Source organism: Buteo buteo, chromosome 21 (genome assembly GCF_964188355.1).
Source record: "Buteo buteo chromosome 21, bButBut1.hap1.1, whole genome shotgun sequence".
Classification (NCBI taxonomy): Eukaryota; Metazoa; Chordata; class Aves; order Accipitriformes; family Accipitridae; genus Buteo; species Buteo buteo.
Window position 1 is genome coordinate 15,636,555 of NC_134191.1, and position 21,681 is coordinate 15,658,235.

General features: G+C 37.9%; 1 protein-coding gene across 5 annotated transcripts in view; it reads left to right on the forward strand.

The window, feature by feature from the left end:
• The window catches only part of TASOR (transcription activation suppressor), a 33,765-nt gene extending 12,266 nt beyond the window's left edge, over positions 1-21,499 (forward strand). For 2 of the 5 annotated variants that reach the window (XM_075052572.1, XM_075052577.1), the window contains exons 7-23: positions 763-890; positions 1,570-1,601; positions 2,283-2,388; positions 2,832-2,935; positions 3,053-3,156; positions 3,391-3,463; positions 3,610-3,684; positions 5,340-6,071; positions 7,812-8,254; positions 10,734-10,878; positions 16,165-17,108; positions 17,840-17,962; positions 18,554-18,713; positions 19,388-19,496; positions 19,669-19,847; positions 19,934-20,092; positions 20,741-21,499. In XM_075052572.1, coding sequence (XP_074908673.1) covers positions 763-890; positions 1,570-1,601; positions 2,283-2,388; positions 2,832-2,935; positions 3,053-3,156; positions 3,391-3,463; positions 3,610-3,684; positions 5,340-6,071; positions 7,812-8,254; positions 10,734-10,878; positions 16,165-17,108; positions 17,840-17,962; positions 18,554-18,713; positions 19,388-19,496; positions 19,669-19,847; positions 19,934-20,092; positions 20,741-21,303 — 4,179 coding nt within the window. In that variant the 3' untranslated portion in view covers positions 21,304-21,499. The remainder of the gene's footprint in view (positions 1-762; positions 891-1,569; positions 1,602-2,282; positions 2,389-2,831; positions 2,936-3,052; positions 3,157-3,390; positions 3,464-3,609; positions 3,685-5,339; positions 6,072-7,811; positions 8,255-10,733; positions 10,879-16,164; positions 17,109-17,839; positions 17,963-18,553; positions 18,714-19,387; positions 19,497-19,668; positions 19,848-19,933; positions 20,093-20,740) is intronic. The other 3 variants (XM_075052573.1, XM_075052574.1, XM_075052576.1) reach the window with 3 other exon arrangements.
• Positions 21,500-21,681: the final 182 nt, after the last annotated feature.

Below are 21,681 nucleotides of genomic sequence, written 5' to 3' on the forward strand. Positions count from 1 at the left end.
GTAGTCTGTTGCAGTCAGATTATTCCATCAAGTCCATAGATTTCAGGATATTTACTTGAAAGCATTCTCTTCAGTATTACAACTTCTTTTGATGTCTGTAAATCAGAGCTGGGCACTGAATCAAATGGCTAGAAAATGAATGTATGTTTTCATTTCTCCTTGCAAACTTGCCTTAATTAACATTTTTCTTTAACATTAGAATTTTATGACTTAACTAAGGATAGACTCCAAAACTCATAGCAATACTTACTTTCCTCAGTGAAAATTTTTTTTTGTTTTGTTAATTGTCCTTTACCTCATCAAGAATATACTTTCAAATAAATGTTGCAATATTATTTTTTCATTCTTGGCTAGCTCCTGAAGTAGTGTCCATCCTGTCAGTGTTTTATAAAGGAGGGAGGACAAGTTGAAAAAATTACCTTAATTGATTATGTTATAAAGTACATATGAGAACGGCATTTAAAGGCTTTCTTATTTTAGATATCAGCTTTTGAAGAAATAGGCTGTTGGTAAAAGGAACATAAATGTGGTTTATTATAGTAACTTGCAACTTGTTTTATATACCAGTTAATATTTGGCATAATGGGTTTCAAACAAACTCCCTTTGTTTATTTAAATAATTAATCATGAGGTATATTTTGTAAGTTATATCTGTAAACAGAGTACACTTTTCAGTGAAGAAAGGTCTTGGATTGTTTGTGTATTTGCAAAATACAGTTTACCAGACTTCTAATTTAACATTGTGTTCACTTCTTTTTCTAGTACTATTTTTATGAATATGGCTTTGATGAGATAAGGCGAAGACCAAGACATGTTTGTCCTTATGCTGTCGTTTCATTTACTTACAAAGATGAAATGGTGCAAGTACCAAAATTCTTGCCCCAATCAAGGTAAGCTAGGAGATGAGTTTTGGAAAGACTGCATGCAGCATGAAGAATTCATAGCTCTTGGCAGTAGCTTAGAATTGATTTAGATGAACAGTGCTGAAATGAATGGACATGTCACAGGGACTTAGCATAGTTAATACTTCTAATGCAAAGCAAGAGGGTGACAAAATCGTTTTTTTGCAGAAGGCTGGCCCCTGTAGGAAGCAGTTCTGCTGCTCTTTTTCACCTACTTGCCTTCTACCCAAGTGAAATCCATGTATAGTGTTTTTTGTTTTGTTCTGTTTTTCTTAACTGAGGAAATTCATAGACATCAAAATGTTCACACAGCATTATCTTTCTTGGTATTCTAGAAAAATACTCTTTATACTTTGTCACTGAACTGTTCACTGGTGTCGTCTTATTCCTTGTGGAGAGAATATTTAAATGGGCAGTTGATTACACATACGATACGATACCTATGCTGATAGGGAGGCATCCAGATGTGGGGACTGTACTATGTAGTGCTAAAAATAGTTATCAAAGTATCTAAAATAGCACAAGATGCTGCAGCAGTGATAGCTTGAGATTAGAGAGCGAATTGTCAGTGTTGCTATTTTGTTAGACTGATAAAGTTTCCTTAATGTAAAATTTAGTAGCCAGAAGCTTCTGTCTCAACCTAGTCAGTCTGTCTTTTTTCTTTTAGATCAAACAGCTTCAGCACCGATAGAAGTACAGGTAAGAATGAACTGAAATTCATTGCTTTTATGATATAGACATGAAAGGTTTTGGACTTCTTTCCCCATGTAGTTTTATTTGGTTTTAACCAGCTTAGTTAAGCTGACTGTATATCTGAGTTTTATCCTGTACCATACTGATTGCAGGCATCTCTTCCTGATACTGAACGATCAAACAGACACCTTAACAAGTGTCATCTTTTACCAGAACAAACCAGAACTCAACAAAATCAAAAGTCTTTTTTCCACTCCTTCTCTACTTGTAACATAGGAAGAACTTATCTCCTGTTCAGTGGCACTTCAAATAATATGATCCTCTGTCCTGCCTTTCTTTTGAATCTTGTTCAAGCACAATATTAATACATATGAAAGTGGTTGACAGTAAAGGTAAGGAAAGAGGATATAATTTCACAGATGTTGGCATCAAGGCCATGCTTATATAGACAGGTACAGGTAACATACCAGCCTCCTTTACTTTGCTCAGAGCAGGTCAAAACAAGATAGGATTGTAAATACCCTTTCTGTTACCTTTTAATTTATTTAACATACTATTGTCAGCTCTGGTATGAGTATGAAACTTTCCCAAAACTGCTTTTGGAGATTCAGCAGCATCTTTACTGCCATTTTATTTCAGTCCCACCTAGCAAGTGGCTTCACTTCCTCTTTCTCCCTCTTAATTTAGATAAATCTAACTATACATTATGGAGGGGACAGCTTTGGAATAAAGGCAAACTTTTGTGCCACGTTTCCTTGAAATCAGCAGCATGTCCTTTCCTTCCATGCAAGCTGTGAGTATAACCATTTAAAGAATAAGTTTAAAATATTGCTGTGTTGAAACTCTTTCTAGAAGAGAATGGTGAATTTTGGATATATTCAGATGAAAATCTAAAATACACATTGACTAGATCCTTTTAAATCTGTCAAACTAGAGTCTTGAGTCATGTGTGTCCAGGCAGACCTTCTTTTAGTTCATGCACACAACTCTGTCAGCATATCTTTTTTGTTTGATGCTATGTTGTGAGTTTGGTTTTGTTTTGGTTTTTTTCTCCATTGAAGTGACACATACTCCTTTGCAAGAATAAACACTACTGGCTCACAAGATAGTCTGGGGAACTGATTTTTAAGAGTGTGTATTTAATAGTTCTTATTTGGTCAATGAGGGTAGGACTGGGGGGAGGGGGGGGGAAGGTCTTTAATTGTTTTTCTTCTTAACCCCACCCTTCATCTCCAGTCCTGAGAAGCTTGAGGTTGAAAAAGTTGTGAGCATTGATCAGTTGAAGAAAAAAATTTCACCAGCATTATTCTATAAAGAAACTTACGCAGGAGCAAAAGAAGGTAAATAGTTCTAGTTTAATTTTTTTAAATTCAGAATTTTGAAAACTTTTCTGAATTACAATTTTGTTTCTCCTTTTTTTTTCCTTACCTTCTCTTTCTGTCCTTGTATCATGTCAGTGTTGAAGAACGGCATGTACTGTAGCCTTTATGAAGTTGTGGAGAAGTCCCGTTCTGGTAGCCACTTGGAGGGTTTACTTCAAAAACTAGAGAAAGAGAAACTTGTGAGTGCAACGGATTTGACTATTTCTGTTTTTAAAGATAATTTTACTAAGTAGTAATTGAAGCGTACTACAAGATCCATGATCTCACTAGAATTCCTTAGCTGGCATGTTCTTAAGTATTTTATCAGGGCACTTTTCTACCCATGATGGAATTTAGCTTATGCACAGTAAGAGTATTCATAGTGAGCAAATGTCTGATTGTTTGAAACAGTATACCTTTTTTCTTGAAAACAGGTCCTTGTGAAACCACTTCTGGACAGAGGATTTCTTTTTCTTCTTTCTCCTTGGCAAATGATGTCCCCTTATGGTATGCATACTATGGGGTTTTTGGTTTTGAGTTGGGTTTCGTGGTTTTTTTTGTTTGTTTATTGGGGCATGGGTTTTTGAGTACTAGATTGTCTTTTGAAGCATAGTGGTGGTCTTCTCAACTGTTTTTATTTTCTTGTGTTCTAGACCACCAAACTGGACGGCCCCGCATGCTACATGCACTGTTTCTGTTTCCAGAACCTAGAGGTGTAATGAGCTCAAGTAAGTCTGTTTGCTGTTGAGAGTGTTGTGTACATCCTTATTTAAATGCAGTTTATATTCTATTGAAGACTTTGTAGTGTTACAGCCTGTCAGTGTAAACTAGGAGTAACAGATTGCATTGGTTATGGTCATGGTGATACTGTTCAAAAAGTGTTTATTTCTTCACAGAAGTAATTATCACACTACATATTTTGGGTTCGTTTGTTCATATTTGAGAAACTAGAACTTTGTTCAGATTTCTTGTTTGTATATTCTAGTAGAACTGAGCATCAGTATTCCAAGAGATCTATGCATTAGTAATAACATTGCACTTCAGAGGTTTGAGGGCTTTCTTTAACTGTCAAAACATTAAGGACAAAACACCTGAAAGTCTTCAATGTACCTGTAATTTTTTTTTTTTTTTTTTTTTGCTTTGGGATGTACACCAAAACCTGAGTAAACCAGCAAAGAACATATTGATACAACCAAGTAACAAAAGATGTCGGAAAACGACTTGGCTTTAGTAGAAATTTAATACTTTGGGATGAGACTTTAAAGTTAATCTTTTACAGTTTAAATTTGCAATAAGTAGTGCTAGCAGCAGAATGCAGTCCTTTTTGGCCTGCTGTGAGTTCAAAGTGATACTGTCAAAACATAGCTCTTTCCAGGCATTTCACTTTTACAAAGAAGTTCTTGTCCAAAGTCTTGGTAGCTTCCTAGATTCTTGTCTTTATATTTCTTATTTTAGTAAACCCCTTACACTCTTCTTATTTAAGTAACAATTGTGAAAATTCAATCAGTTATAGATTGGGTGAGAGGAGATACAAGATGACATTTTAAGTGTGCGCATGTCAGTTTCTTAAAAATACTCCAGTTCTTGCTGCTGTGACATTTCAAAGACTTGTAAGCTCCAGTTTCTGTCAAACACAAGGTTAATCACTGGTTTGAGTCTTCAGGATGCCTAAATGGTTGAATGGAGAAAAGTTTCAGTCTGTGATTGGAAGGGGGGGGGGGGAAATTGTGAATAAATAAAAAAAGGATATAACTTAGGGCTTCCTTGAGCTGCTGTTTCAAGGATGTGGTAAAAGGATCTACTAGCTTCCCAGGACAGGGAAATCCTGCTCTTGGCACATGGTCCTATTGCATCTCTTCGATTTAGTGAGTTACATTGTTTTGCAAAGGAATGGAAAAAACTGTATAGGCTTCTGCTGGATTACTAAGCTGAATCATTTTATAAGGGTTCAGTGAGCTTAGAAGCAGCACAATGAATGCTTTGGGACTGCATAGGAAGGAGTAATGCTTCCCCAGTTTCTTGCAGGGAGCCGTTAGGCTGCTGCTTAGTAAATCTTGGTAAGCCTTTGAAGTGGCTTTCTTTTACAAGGCTGAGTAAAGTGGTTTGAATTGGAAATGATACGTGTATATAGGATACAGGTTACCACAAAATTACGAAAACGAGCAGTTCATCATGACTGTGCGTAGATTGACTTTTAAGTAGGCTTTAAAGCTTGTTACCTCGCAAAAAAATTACTTTCCTGGCTTTTGGGTTATTTCTCCACGGTAATTCCTAACTGTGTTTCACTAAGTATGTATAACACAGAATATTGCTAACTAGTCATCATTTATTTATAGGTTTATGATTTGATTTTAATTCTGAATTTCTTTTTCTCCTATGGCAGCACAAAAAAGTGTTCAATCTGGAACACAGAAAAATTCAACTACCATGGTTTTGCACGAAAATCAGGAAATCATTCCAGAGTTCACAAAGTTTATTCAGTCTCTACATTATGCTTTAATCCAGTCTCGTAAAGACACAACTGCAGATTTCATTGCTGTGGTGGAAAAGTATATAAATGAGTATTTGAAAAGAGGCTGTATTGTCCCTGGAAAATATGGCCCTGGAAAGTATAGAGAATTTATATTATATCGGTATGAATCACGGCTGGATGACAAGAAATTTCTTTATTCTGCTCCAAAAAATAAATCTCATATTGATGGCTTCTTGCAAAACTATATTTTTGGTTGTGAGGGATATCAACTACCTGTTTCTAGAGCTAAGGAACTGATGGCGGGAAATCGGAAATTTCAACAGTTCAGTCCCATCTCAGATTATGAAGCCACAGAAGAAGACTCCAATTTTGCCAATGCAAAAAGCGGGAAAAGAATCCGTGCAAAATATGAAGCCACTGCTGCCAAGCGAAAACTGCCTCACTCTGGAGATTATGATCCCGATCGACTCAAAGAACTTATTAACTTAATCCAGTGTAGGAAAAAAAATGTAGGTGGAGATTCTGATTCTGAAGACCTTAGAAGTAAAAGTGGTCTGAAGAGGAAGCTGGAAAAACAGTCTGAAAATTTGCGGAAATACTTAAAAATGAATGACTCTTCAGAGAATAGTTGTCAGTATGAAGGTAAGAAAGTCTTTGTTTAGAGTTCCTCTTTAAACAATTGTAGTTCAAAGCATACTTAATATTTAATCTTTGTAGATTGAATATTTTTTGCATACTGTGGATATTTTAATGCATGGTGGTTCATTTAAACATTGCCCTGAGATCTATCAATAGAGGTTAAGTTCATTTTTATGTAGGTTACCTCTTTCTGGGAGACAAGTTAGTGTCAGGGAAGCTGATTTTGTTCAGCCTCTTTGGAAAGAAGGCAGACTTTGAAAGAGTTTGCTTAGCTGTAGAACTGTCCAAGGACTTTCTAATACAGAGGCTAAGCAGACTTGATATCGTAATGTCTTTTGCAGAATTTGACCTTAGGCAATGCTGTAATTCTTTATGGCTTCAATACCCTATATAATACCTAATAAATTTAGATTGTAAGGGGAGAATTAAACTTCTAAGTGTGAGCACAGTTAAGTTTTGAAATAGCCAGTAATGTGTGCAGTGGGACAAAGGAAACAACCTAATAGTATTAATTGAAATAGAATTATCCTGTACATAAAATCATCTACCATTCAAACCAAGTCAGATACTTAAGATCTGCCAAAACCTCCGCCTTGATTTCTGTTTCCCGGACCATTTTCTCAAGGCAATGATACAGGCTTCCTTCAGAAGGGGGAAAAATGGGGGAGAAGGATGGCACAAAGAAGAGGGGGATTCACATCAAATACCTGTCATTCTCATGTGTACAGGAATCACTTTGGAAGATGAAGTGGCTGATCTTAGGAGTAAGTTTCCCTTTTGAGAGGGACAAAAGATACTGGCAAGTGCGGATGGAGGAGACAGTGTAGGCTATATGCTAGATCTTGAGATTCCTGCTTGGAAGTCTGTGAACCGTCAGGGTCTTTTTACATTGATTGTTAATGTAAAATATGTGAATGCATTTCTACCTGGCTGTAATCAGAACGGTATCTGTTTAAAACTAAATTTTGACTTAACTCTTTCAGGGGTACCAAAACAGCAATGTCTATCTATGGTTTGAATTCCATGTTTTTATATAACCCTAAAAGTAATTTGTTTGTCCTGCAAAAAATCTTACCTAAAATATTGTGAGCTTAAGTAAATATGATTAGATTTTTATTAGTCAAACAGCACTTAAACAATTCCATATTTCCATATATGATAAATGAGTTAGGGGTTCATCAGATACTTAAAGTAGTTCCTTGGCCTCTCTCTTCCCAAGATGAATAAATACCTATGGTATTTACTCATTCAACAGAACTAGTAGAAGAATAATAACCCTGTTCTAAAGTTACATTTAGTATAAATAGGCATGGTAAAGTTTTAGATTTGCACTTAGTCTAAGATAACTTACAAGGTTAAGCATTAAGATACTCGTCAGCTTCTGGAGCAACAGTGATAGGATGGAGAGAAGTAAATATTTTGCTCAAATTATCTTTTTCTCTCAACAAGTAATGGAGAATTTTATAAGGTTTCCATAAAATACATAGATTATAGTATGTGACTTCTATTAAAACATAAAATGGTGTGGTAAAAAAATGTAATTATCTGGGGAAGACTCTTAGCTTTAGAAACTGCCCTTTTATCAACATCTACCTGTTTAAAAATTTTTATTAAGTAAATGTATGTGTATTTTATGAATTGATGCTAAAGAGTGAGACTGTGGGTATGGGGGGGGTGTCTGGTTTTGCTTTTATTTTAAAATTTAGTAATGGATTACTTTTCCCCTCCTCCCCCTACTCTAAGGGGGCAGAACCTCGGATTCGCCACACTCTGTTTTCTCAATTAATACTGGTCTTGGTGGACATGATACTGACTTGAGGCAGCAAGACATATCCGACCCTGCTGTTACTGACACACCTGGCCTCATTAAACTGCTTTTAGAATCACTAGCTAGTGCAGGACACTTGGATTCATCGTTGGCACGGTCTGTATATCAAGCTTTAGGATTAAGCACTGATGAAATTGAAGAGGATATGAGACAAAAATATGAATATGAATCCATTCCAGCACAGGACAAAGATGATCATGAGCTTCCTAATACTGCTCAGGCTGAACATGTTAACTTTAAGGACCCACAGAGCCCAGGGATACTGGAAACTGATGCAGCATGCTTACCATATCCTGTTGATGTTGATCTACGGCTTTCAGCCAATGAAGTAGGCCTTGAACACACGCTACGTATAAAAGTAAGTGAAACTGCCATGTACATAGATGCTGATAATGAGTATAGTATTTTCATAAATATTATGAGACTGAATGAAAAAAACATTCTATTTTTTTACATAGGTAAACATAGATAAGCACTAACTTGTCTGTGAAGAAGCTTTTCTGTTTGGTAGGAGTGTATATGGCAATTTTCTTAACTCTAAGATATATGTTCCTGTTTCTTTATGTCTACTGTTTCTGTAATAAAATTATAATTAAGAATACCTGAAAGATGGAAAGCAACCATGGTCATTCTTCCTCATGTCATACACAGCTGCGCCAGCAATAGGCAGCAACACTTTGTCATTCTGTTGCCAAGTGCTGTATATGATGGTGTTTCTTCATGTTTGCTGAGACCAAAGCCTTGCAGTTGTCTTCTATCTCTTGTAGAAAAAAAGATACTCTATTCTGGCTCTCACCCTGCTTATGGCGGTGGGGTTTTTTTAGTGATCTGTGAAGTTGTTGCATGGAATAAGTGATAAGTTATATACCGTAACAGCTTGCATACTGCCTTCCATCTTCTTCCTCCTTTGGGGGTGATTCTTAATGTAGCTAGGGTGTTGAGGTTTGCTGAACCTGAAACACAGTAAGGAGAGATTTGAGAGTTCCTCATCATAATTATTGCCTAGCTATTACTCTTCCCAAAAGTAGGTTATAAGGCAATAGTTGCTGTTCCATATGGACTCTGTCTCAGGAAAGTTTGCAGGGCAGGCCGTTAATGATCGTGTACTACTTAGTCTTTAACCTTATAGGCCTGATAGGTGGTTTGGATATGACAACTTGTCATGACTACGAAATTCCATCTTGGGCACAGAAAGGAGCTTTTTTTTGACCGGGCTCCTCCCTGATCTAAGTTGAGACAATCTCTTTCAAAGCTTATGCACGCAGAATTCTTCCCTCTTCTCCCCCCAAATGCAAACCAAAAATAAATACATCAGTTGTAGGCTGTATAATTTCAATACTTTTTTTTTGGCCTGTTGCTTTCTTGTCATAAGCAAGAAAGTGAAAGAAGTCAAATTGCAATCTGTGTTTGATATTTAGAGTTGGTTGGAGGTATCTTAAACAAGAATGTTTATCCACAGGTGATCAATAGTTACTCTAGAGAAGCAGAAGGAGAGCCGTTTCCTTTTAATGGTAGCTGTCTCTCTTGTCTTGATATAACAGATTGGCAAAACTAAGTTGGTTGTGTTTGGAAACTAAATACGCTTCAGAGGTTCTGGACTATTATCTTACAAACAAGCAAAAAACCCCAATGGCAACAGCTTACCTCAGCTGACTGCTTCTGCGTGTGAATTAGCAAACTTTCTAGTGACAATACGTCAGGGTTAGTAAAGTGATTCTTACTCCTTTACAACCATAAAGCATCCTTTTGCTCTCATTGTCGTTACTGCTCCAGTTTTGGGAACTGGTCTTGGTCCAGCCTCTTCAGAGTATATTCTCTCTCCTACTTAATAGTAGCAAGCATTTCACAGGGCAGGAAGACACCCCTCACTTGTGTGCACAACTGAGGATCCTGCAATCCTCGTCTTTTGGTCTTGTACTGTGGAAAAGATGGTGGGCTTGTTTCTGTCCCTCTAGCAGTGTCTGAGTGAGAAAGTGTTAAAAAAGGTATTTAGTGGCAAGTCTTAAATGCTCTACGGATATTAAAGAAGGTTGGGGAGTTGGCTTGCTTTAGTTTTGGCAGGAGCAGAGTTGAAAAATTCTGAGCACTTAAACTTGCCTGGCTTTCTTTGTGTGTAACCCTCTTGGTGCAATGGTGTATACATGTTCCATGCATACTTTTCATGACAACATATAACTGGCAGAACACCCTCTGAAGAAGGCTCTTGTGCTTAGGGTTCAGAGTGCCCCAACTGCTTCCTCGATCACATTACTCTACAGAGTGGTTGTTCTATGATCTCTATTATTGATACTTCTACACAAAGCCCAGTTTCCAAGTCACGAAGCAGGAAAGCGGTTGTCCTACCTGCAATTTCTGTGCTGTTTTTCTTCGAACTGTCTGGAATGTGAGATGAAATTGGATTGTTCAAGGGCTTAATACAAGTTGCAGGCAGCTCCTCAGTAATGCCAACATCTCATGACTTTAGTCAGCTATCAAGTAAAAAGCCTGAAAAAGGCTAAGGAGCAGATGGTTTTCCCAACTTTTTTCCCCTTCTGCCTCCTTTCTTCCCTGCCCCACCTAGCTTCTATACTCTAAGGCATGTGCTCAGGACTGCTTTATTTACTTAATGATAGACCATCAGCAAAGACATCTGTCTCAGAAATTATCAAACAGGTAAATGAAATATATAAGTACCTCATGTAAACATTTCCAAGTTTGACTTGACTTGATTGACAGAAAAATTGCCAATATGCTGGTGAACTCAGGTGCATTTTTACTGTCAGCTGTTCAGAATGTAAAAGCTTAATAGCTAACAAAAAAAAAAAGTTTTGAGCTGAGAATTTTTTATTGTTTTTTAGGAAGCAAGCACTGGAAGTGTAAGTAGTTTTGAAGACTACACTCCCTGTCCTACTACACCTATAGAACACGTTTATCGCAGGCAACATTCCAATTCAGATAACATAGGAGAAGTTGGAATGCACTGGAAACTTATTCCAATTACAGGTAAGGTGGGTTTAACTCTTATGTTGCTACAAATAGTGAATGAAAACATGTTCTAAAGGTTTGTATCTTTCATATATCCCATTCTAGGGTCACATGTTGGTACACAAGCATATATATAGCCTATGCAGTTGTTATATTTGATTAATACAGAAATCTGCTGGATGAAAACAGATATTGGTGGAGCATGTTGCTTTGGATACACACTGACATAATTTAGAAATATGAATGCTTGAGTATCTGGCAAGGTACATAACTGGTTTGAATTCAGTGTTTGAACTTGCTAGGTTCTGCTGAAAGATTGGACAGGCGAATAATTCCAACTAGTAATCCAGAAAAGTAATGAAAAATGTGTTCTTATAAAAAGTGGTCTACTTCTTACTGCATCAAGCTTTTCCACTGGAAGTGCTTCAAAGTCCTTGTCTTTATCTAAGCATTTAAATCTTAAATAATCTTACAGAAGAAGCTTCTTGTTCTGCTACTTGATAAGTCAACAGTGTCAGGTCTTGGGAGAGCATAAGAGCATGGATTTAAATGATGTGGAAGCTGGGCTGTAGGAATAGTCATCAAGAGCTCTAAATTCAAGGCTGCAAATCCGGTTGTCTTATGTCTCAATCCAGATAGAGTTTAACTGCATTTTCTTGAGTAGAAACTTAGTGATTTATGATTGTGTTCCAGGAACGATGGAATCTGTCTCTTGGACACTTCTGATACCAGTCCAGTTGTGTAGTTCAGCAGCTCTTTTTTGTTTGTTTGGCTGAGAAGGAAGGAGCGCAGGGGAAACAGGTTTTCCTTCGCAGTATTCATAGGCCTTTCAATAAAATGACAGGGTAATTTTGGATAATGTTTTCTGCACCTTAAGGGCCAAACATCAAAAATCTGTTCTGATATTTTGCTAAGTTAAGGAGTATGGAGACCGTAAAGTTGTTTGGATAGGACATTATTTCTTTTACTCCTGGAGGAAATGGCCACTGTGCATATAGATGAGGATATGGTTGCTGAGATAACTAGTTAAGCGGATGATTAAGCATCTAAAAACTGTAATACATGATAGACATTGGATGTGGGAATTCATGCAAGCGTTTGTCAATTGACTGACATGTTGCACAGTCATCTGTGAGACTACAAATCTTACTAGAAAAAAATTTCTCTGAAGTCTTCTAAGAGGGAGAAGTGCTGTTCTCTAGAGATGAAACAGATTGTCTTTCAGCATCACTGGATTTCTTAAGTGCCTATGAGGTCAGTTATTCAAATTAGCTCTTGCTGCAATAAGTATTGACTAGCTCTGCAATATGATCATGTAAAAGGTGCTATATAAATACCAAGAAACTACAAATGCTAACTGCTGCTGCCCCTCAGGAGGGGCAGGAAGACTTTAAGAGGATCAACTGTAAACACATGAAGATAAACAAACAGGTCAGAAGAGTGGATGGGACAGGTTGCATGTGTCATTACGCCTAACCTACTGAGCAGCTCGTATTCTCACCTTGTATTGAATTTTCATCAGAAAATTAGATCAGTAATACGCTATATTCAGCAAGTGGACTCACTTTATTGAAGTACATCAAGAAGGCTGTAGGACAGTCAAAAGAGCCTTTAATGTTTTGGGTTACTGGCACTTGATTTTTACTGGGCACATCTTCCTGTATAGTATTGTCCTGGTTTCAGTGGGGATAGAGTTAATTTTCTTCTTACAGTATAGTGTGTTTTGGATTTAGTGTGAGAATAATGTTGGTAACACATTGATGTTTTAGTTGTTGCTAAGTAGCGCTCATCCTAAGTTAAGGATTTTTTGGTTTCCCATGCTCTTGCCAGTAAGCACGTGCACAAGAAGCTGGGAGGGAGCATGGCCAAGACACCTGACCCGAACTAGCCAAAGGGATATTCCATACCATAGAACGTCATGCTCAGTATATAAACTGGGGGGAGTTGGCCGGGAGGCATGGATCACAGCTTGGGCATCGGTCAGCGGGTGGTGAGCAATTGCACTGTGCATCATTTGTTTTTTTTTTCCTTGGGTTTTCTTTTTTCTTTTTTTCTTTTTTTTTTTAATTTTATTTTATTATATTCCTTTTCATTACATTTTTTATTATTATTTATTATTATAATTGTTATTATTATTTTAATTGTTATTATTGTTAGTATTAAATTTTGTTTTACTTTAGTTATTAAATCGTTCTTATGTCAACCCATGAGTTTTCCTTTTGTTTCCGATTCTCTTCCCCATACCACTGCGGGGGCGGGTGGCAGACTGAGTGAGCGGCTGCGTGGTACCTAGTTGCTGGCTGGGCTTAAACCATGACAAGTATCTTCTAGAGGGCTTTGAATTTTTATTCTGGGGAAGTAAGATCATTTCAGTAATATAATTTAAAGGAAGCTTTGTTTTTTTCTGAAACTGATTGCTTTCCAAATCTGATGGCTTCTCCATGTCTCTCTTTTTTGTAGCAAGATAGCTATAGAAAGGAATTCAGAGAACATCAGTCTTTCCTTTTCATCTCTGCACAGTTGCAGGAAGGCAAATTAGCAATCTCTTGTTTTTTTCCATTTACAAGAAGGGTCGGAGGGAGGATCTGAGGAACTACAGGCCTGTCGGCCTGACCTTGGTATGGGTGAAGATTATGGAACAGTTGGTCTTGAGAGAACTCACATGGCAAGTCCAGGACAAACAGGGGATCAGGCCCAGTCAGCATGGGTTGACGAAAGGCAGGTCCTGCTTGACCAACCTGATCTCCTTCTATGACCAGGTGACCTGCCTAGTGGATGAGGGAGAGGCTGTGGATGTTACCTACCTGGACTTTAGCAAGGCTTTTGACACTGTCTCTCATGGCATACTCCTTGAGAAGCTGTCGTCTCCTGGCTTAGACAAGTGTACTCTTTGCTGGGTGAAAAACTGGCTGGACGGACAAGCCCAGAGGGTTGTGGTGAATGGGGTGAGAAATCCAGCTGGCAGTGGGTTGCAAGTGGTGTTCCCCAGGGCTCGGTGTTGGGCGCCATTCCATTTAATATCTTTATCAATGATTTGGATTAGGGGATCGAGTGCACTGTCAGCAAGTTTGCAGATGACACCAAGTTGGGAGGCAGGGTCGATCTGCTTGAGGGTAGGAAGGCTCCAGAGAGATCTGGACAGGCTGGATACATGGGCTCAGGCCAGTCATATGAAGTTCAACAAGGTCAAGTGCCGGGTCCTGCACTTCAGTCACAGCGACCCCATGCAGCGCTATGGGCTTGGGGAAGAGTGGCTGGAAAGCTGCCCAGCAGAGAAAGACCTGGGGGTGCTGGTTGACAGCCAGCTGAATATGAGCCGGCAGTGTGCCCAGGTGGCCAGGAAGGCCAACAGCATCCTGGCCTGTATCAGAAATAGTGTGGCCAGCAGGAGCAGGGAGGCGATTATTCCCCTGTATTTGGCACTGGTGAGGCCGCACCTCGAGTCCTGTGTTCAGTTTTGGGCCCCTCACTACAGGAAAGACATGGAGGTGCTGGAGCATGTCCAGAGAAGGGCAACTGAGTTGGTGAGGGGCCTGGAGCACAAGTCTTATGAGGAGCAGCTGAGGGAACTGGGGTTGTTTAGTCTGGAGTAAAGGAGGCTGAGGGGAGACCTTATCACTGTCTATAGCTACCTGAAGGGGGTTTGTAGTGAGGCGAATGCTGGTCTCTTCTGTCAGGTGGCTGGAGACAGGACGAGAGGAAATGGCGTCAAGTTGCAGCAAGGGAGACTTAGGTTAGATATTAGGAAAAATTTCTTTACTGAGAGGGTTGTCGGACATTGGAATAGGCTGCCCAGGGAAGTGGTTGAGTCACCATCCCTGGAGGTATTAAAAAAGCGCTTAGACAAGGTACTTCCATAACATGGTTTAGTGGGCATGGATGGTGGTTGGACTCGATGATCTTGAAGGTCTTTTCCAACCTAAATGATTCTATAATTCTGTGATTATATGATATTCTTAACTACCTTGTACCTCAAATGAGCTTAAACTAAGTTTACTCTGTTAACGTTATAATTTTGGTCTTTTAAAATTAATATACTTGTGTATGCAAAAGGTGTAGATCAACACTGAAGGTATAGGGCAACAGAAAAAATGTTCAAATAGAATAGGATGGAACTAATTGGAATAATCTGATTTATATCTGCGTCTAGTGCTTTTAAAGAAAACTAGAAATTTGGGTTGACTCAAAGGATGTGCTTTAAAGAATGAAGACAGAACATATAGTTTAATTGATAAGGAAAAAAAAAATGGAACCACATTTCTGGTTTCTCTGTGAAGTGATACTGTCACCTTGAAAAAGGGATCCTGTTAGTGGCAGATGTTTTCCTTTTAGATCTGGATGGATGTGATCAAATTAGGGACTGAATATAACTTTTTTTAACTGGCTACAAAAATGACTGCATTCCAAAAGAACACTAACTTTTAGAAACTGTTTATACTATTTTGGTTATTGCTTCTGTTCCAGAAATCTGGTTTTCTGCTTACAACTGTATTAGCTTTAACAATAACACAACACTTAAAAAACCCCACAAACCTCAAACAAAACCAACAAAGAAAACCTCCTTTGAAGTATTTATGGAACATATATACGGAAATACTTGTATGTATCTGAAATATCTGTGTATCTATATTATTAATTGCAATAAAGCATTAAATTAGGTTTAAAACCAAACAAAACCACAGTTTTGAATGTGGATGGTTAAGAAACTGAGTGCTGCAGAAAGGATCTGAGATTTGGATTATGGGAGGCTGTCAGTACTCCTTGTAGTGTAACTGATTCTGTGTATCAGTAATTACCGTAAGACTCATGTCCTACCTTTTTAAGCAAAAAACCTTCTGTTCCTCATTGCGAGATTGGACACGCAGCTGGCAATTTGCAGTCTAACTCCACAAAGTAGTGTGTGGCTAAAATAAGCCTTTTGAAAGTCTGAGGATTATAACCTAGTAGCAAATGAAAATATTTGAATAAATTTTCACCCTGCTTGATTTCTAATTTGATGGGGGTTTTTTTGTAATTAAGGCAGTTCCTGTTATGCTTAATCAGATGTTATCTCTGGGAAAATTACTTGTGTTCTGCTTTTTGAGCAAACTTTGACTTAATAGCTCCTAAGATGGTAGAACAATAAAATTTTCTGTGCTTCTGTACCTCAGCAGACAGTAACATCCGAGTCTTTGGATTTAAGTTGATTGGCGGGGGGAGGCACAACAGTAATGCTGCTTTAAAACTGTGTTTTGGAGGTTTTAGTCTATCAGTTGTGTATGACTATCAAACACGAGATGGTGATGATGAACTCTCCCTATATAGGTCTGAAATCACCAGAAGAAGCAGTGGTGTATTTACCGCCAAAGGATGCCTTTCCTAATGACCCCCGGGTAATAAATAGACAGAGAAGTTCAGATTATCAGTTTCCATACTCTCCATTTTCAGACACACAAAAGGGGACAGCAGAAGATGGACTTTATACAAGACAACTGGAGAAACTTGAAGATGAATGTGGGCTAGCAGATCACCCTTTTACAACTAAGCATTCCATTAGCGCAGTAATAGAGACTACACTATTAGAAGAATATAATCTCTTTGCAAGAAAGATTCAAGAAATTTTGCAGCAAAAGAATATTGCTTATGTTAGTGGTATGTCCACACCAGTCTTCTCTGCCCGAGAGAGGATAATGAGACTTTCTGAATACATATGTTTACAGGCATCAGAGGTGTCTGTCCAAGAATATATAGAGACACTGAGTGAGAAGTTGAATAGTGTTATTTTGTCGTCTTCGTGCATTAGGCATACTCCGCCAATTCATGCTAGTCCTGAATCAGCAGAAGTGGTTAGTAACGCTGCGCTGAATCCTCCACCCGACACGTTACCTGTTTGTAGGGACTCTGACACGGCGTTGTTACCCGAGCCACTGTGTAATAACATGGTGGAAGATCTGGATTCTAATGAGCAGTGTTCGTCAAGCTTACCCTTAGTGAAGGAGGAAATAGATCATGTGAATGCTAAAACACAGGATATGTTGACATCTGATCAGACCTCTTCCAGTGGTGATCTGATGGAGCCACCAGAAAAGACACAGAAATCCCCAGAGAACTTAAACATTTCAACGCAACCAGCCCTTTCTGATTTTATAAGCCAGTTGAAACCTGAAGTATTTAACAGTTTGGTCAAAATTATTAAAGATGTACAGAAAAACACTGTGAAATTTTATATTCATGAAGAGGAGGAAAGCATTCTCTGCAAAGAAATCAAGGTATGTTCCAGTTCAACCTCTCTATAGTGTTAAAATAGAATAGAGTGCCTTTCAAATCAGAATGTGTAAAATTGGACTTGCAAACATGAGGTAGTCTGAAATTTTTTTCAAAAAATGTTGAATTGTGAAAATGGGTTGTCCTGTCCCATTTCTCATTTGAGCTTCTGAGGTATATCTGAGGTGCTTATATTTAGCTTTTACGTAAGTCTTTTTCTTACAGTTGTAAAGCGGAACAGGCTGTAGTTTGGTTCTTTCTAAAAATACTGCCAGGGTGTAGCCTTATGGAAAAAAGATAACAAGGGCAAAAATGTGATAGCTTACCATTTTAGAAAGAACGTATGAAAAGTCAATGTGTGCGCATTTGTTTTTTCTGTTTTTCTCTTCCCCTCCAGTTAATAGTACAGGTAACTTTTGGAGATTACTGTTCTTTTGTATTTAAATCTGTAAGGTGAAAGTTGGAAGTGAAATACTAAAACTTTTGGCTTTATTTGAAAACTGATGCAGTTTTGATAGACTGCCAGTTGGCTATTTATGTACTATTCTGTAAGAATGACTGACTTGCTGAAAGAGAGAGCCTGTGTTGCATCCTTCTGATTAATGTATCAGAAAGACAAGGAAACCAGTCCCTGAGATTTGAGTGGAAAACTTACTTGACATGGTCATCATGTGGGGATTGTTTTGGCCAAACTACCTATTCACTTTTTCTTCATCTTCTTTTTCTGTGGTGTTAGGAATACCTTACAAAGTTAGGCAATACGGAGTGCCATCCAGAACAGTTCCTTAAAAGAAGAGCTGCTCTAGATAAACTGTTGATAATTATCCAAAATGAAGACATCGCCAACCTCATCCATAAGGTATTTCACAGAAGTAAATGTGTACTATAGAAAGCTATCGTTAAAACAGAGTGAGACGAGCTCATTTTGAGCAAGGCTGCCTTCTAGTAACGACATAGCATTTCAACAATGTCCTGTCTTTAGCTGCCATTTGAAGAAACAAAAATGCTTGTGGTAAATACCTAGTCTTGTTCCATCATCTACCTGTAACTTCTTCCACCTTCACATGTGCACTAATGCATATTTATTCTTAGTAGTTGTAAAGTTGTACAGAGGCCTGAGTAGTTCTTCTTCTAGTTCTGTGATGCTCTAATGGCAAGTGAAGGCAGCTGTCAGATTACCTTAGGTATTCCTGACAGCTGTGGTATATGAACCTGTGCTGGACAGAAAGTAAAATTACTCCAAGTGCTCAACTTCCATTGCCTCACTCCTGTAATGTTTTTGAGAGAGCACCTCCCAAAGCAAGAGAAAAAAAGTAATAATTCTTTGAAAATGTGTTTTGAAGTTTGGTATTTGGTATTAGTAAAGTTCTGTAGGTTTTTGGGGGTTTTGTTTTTGGGTTTTTTGTATGATCTTTGGTATACATCTCTGATTTATAACATTTTTAAACAGATACCTGGCTTAGTAACTTTGAAGAGGCTTTCTTGTGTCAGCTTTGCGGGTGTCGATAGTTTGGATGATGTGAAAAATCACACTTACAATGAACTGTTTGTGTCTGGTGGTTTTGTTGTGTCAGATGAATCTGTCCTTAATTCAGAGTCCATCACTACAGGTAAGTGTGATGCTTTCTGAAGCTTTAAAACACAGACAAAAAAAGCCTAACGTTGTAGTATACGAGAGAGATGCCACACTCAGCGCAGTGAACAATCAAGTCTTGTAATTTTCAAGTCTTCTATCTCATTTTTGTGAGGTTTTTTTGCAGACCTTCAGCTTACTCAGTCTCTCTCTTGCCTCAGTGGCCTTTTTGGAGAACATATTCCTGGGGAACATGTGAACTTGAAGATCCTGTCTTTCTGAGTTCATGTTAGATTGTGTAGTTAGGGGTATGGAACCTTTCATTCCTTACTACTCAATCCACAAATACGCTAGAAAAAAAATATTGAAAAGCTACATTTTTTCACTTTTTCTTTATTTGAAATTGAATAGTTAACGAAGTTACCAGTTTTTTAAATAGGTGTTTTAGCAAGGCAGACGAGTTATGACTGAATTCAGCTTTTACATAAGCAGATACCACTGTTTGGCATCTGACCTACAAAAAAGCAGCTCAGTTTTGAAATATTGTTCTTGGCTAATCTGCTAGGAAGAAAACCTCAAGTACTAGGCTAATGTTCATAGTTGTGTAACTGTGCCTTGATGAAAACAAAGAAGTTTTATGTATTATACTGAAGCAGTATTTTCAGTTTGCATACCACAAAATTTAACTTCTATTCAATATCTCCGAAACAGATAAACTGAAACAGTTCTTAAAGTTTCTGGAGGATCTCAATACCCCAGATGGGAAATGGCAGTGGAAAGTCCACTGCAAAATACAAAAAAAACTTAAAGAGCTGGGGAGGTAAGTAGCATTCTGCAATACCAGTTGTTAAAACACTTCAGCTTTAATTATGCTCTCCAAACTCCAGTTGAGTACAACTTACTCTTATGTTTGTCTTCTGACTTAATTTTAAATTTAGACTGACCTTAAATCAAGTATCTTTCTAATACTGCATCATTTTTGCCCATTATAGAATGAATGCTAATGCCCTGAGTCTGCTGACACTTCTGAATACCTACCAAAAGAAGCACTTGGTTGAGATTTTGTCTTACCATAATTGTGATTCTCAAATTCGAAATGCTCCAGAATTAGACTGTCTTATCAGGCTCCAGGCTCAAAACATACAACAGAGACATGTTATCTTCTTAACAGGTAAAACCAAAATTTACGAATACTTCTCACCCTCTTTTGATAATAGGTGCTAAATATTAATACAAAATCTCCTTTTATGTGTTTAGAAAAGAATCTCAAAACACTTTCAAATTACGTTGATAATGGAATAGTGGTTGCTACTGTTGATGACTTCATGCAAAATTTTAAAAGTCTCGTTGGGTATCACAACTCGGTTACTGAAGAGAACAGCCTTCCTCCCTCTGATGCTCACAAAAGACAATCAGGTAATATTAAACACACTTACACTTTCTTTACCTAATTAGGTGTGTGGGATGGAGGTCCTTGAGGTAGTGTGCCTTACTCTTGTAAGTGAACACTACAAATGGGAAGGAAAACCCAACTCTCATGCTGTTCTTTTTCCATTTTAAATGATGAGGGGAAAAGCAGCTGGGATGGAGCCCCAAAGGAGATCTGAAATATGGAATTATAGGCTAACATGGTATTGAAGAAAGTAGACATATGCCAAGTGGGGTAACCATCTGTTTTCAGGAGAAGGATAAACGTAATGATAGCTTTTAGAAACCGTAATAAAAGGACTGAGATGTCAGTAATTGTAGTCCTTTAATTGTCTGATCAAATAGTCACCTACTGTATAACTTTAGATGCTGTTTTAACACTAACCCCTTTGGAGTTGGGATTTCCCAATTCTAAACATGAACATGGTGCGCAGAAGCTTTTAGCATTGGAATAACTGGACGCTCACAGAGAGGGTTAAGTGTGTGTGTTGAGCAAGTGAACAGGAGTGGCAGAAGACCAAGACTTAAGTGATAATTGGACTCACAGACCTGAAGCATAACACTCTGAGTAGTGTATAGCTTTTCTAACGAAAGTCTCTATTTCAATAGAATAGCACTTTCTTTTTTTTAATGTAGTTCTTGTAGAAAACGATGAAAAGGATGAGGAGGACATGTCTCTGGATTCAGGGGATGAAACATCACAAATAGAAATCTGCAATGATGCTTCTAACTATGATACTCATTTGGAAGATTTGCAGGCAGAGGCCAAGGGCTCACATGGAGTAGATGCAAAAGAAAGCGGCGTATCAGTTACAGAGTTATCTCCTGAAGCACAAATTGGCTTGATGGAAAAGACTTCTAAAATTGACTTGGAAGAGATACAACCAATTACTCCAGTTTCTACAATGTGCACTGCTGAAGGAGAAAAACACAATTCAGTTGAACAAGCTCCTTTCAATAACTTCCCAGTTTATAGCAGACAACTAAACATGTCCCATCAGTTCAGTCACTTTAATGTACTCACTCATCAGACTTTTCTGCGAACAACATACCCAATTTCTTCTGCAAGTCAAAACCAAGAAGGGGGCAATTATTTTCTATCTGCTTACAGTCAGAGCATGGATACAGAAAAGTCATCATCACCTGGTGGTTGGGATATAAATTGTGATTCTTCCAGGCCATATTCAAAACAGAAATAAACTCGTAAGTCTCTTTTTATAAGTTGCTGTGGACTTTTCTGTTTCTAAAATGGTGGATTAACAATTTCTATTTTATTCTGGAACAAAATGTTTCTTGTCCTTTATCTCGAATGTTTTCTTGTCTTATTTAAATCCTGATGGCCTGTACCTGTTGGAACCCTCTGAAAATTGAAATAAATATATATATTTTTTAACATTTACTGTACTTGAATTATCTTGTTTGTTGGCACTTTTAAGTTTCTACATTTGTATTTGACCTGTACCTGGGCTTCAGTTTGAGGTCTGTTTTAATGTAAAACTGAATGTTTGCCTAAAATATGTGAAACAGCGAGGTTTGTTCTTAACTGTAAGAGTATCCAAATTGCTTTTCTTTACATA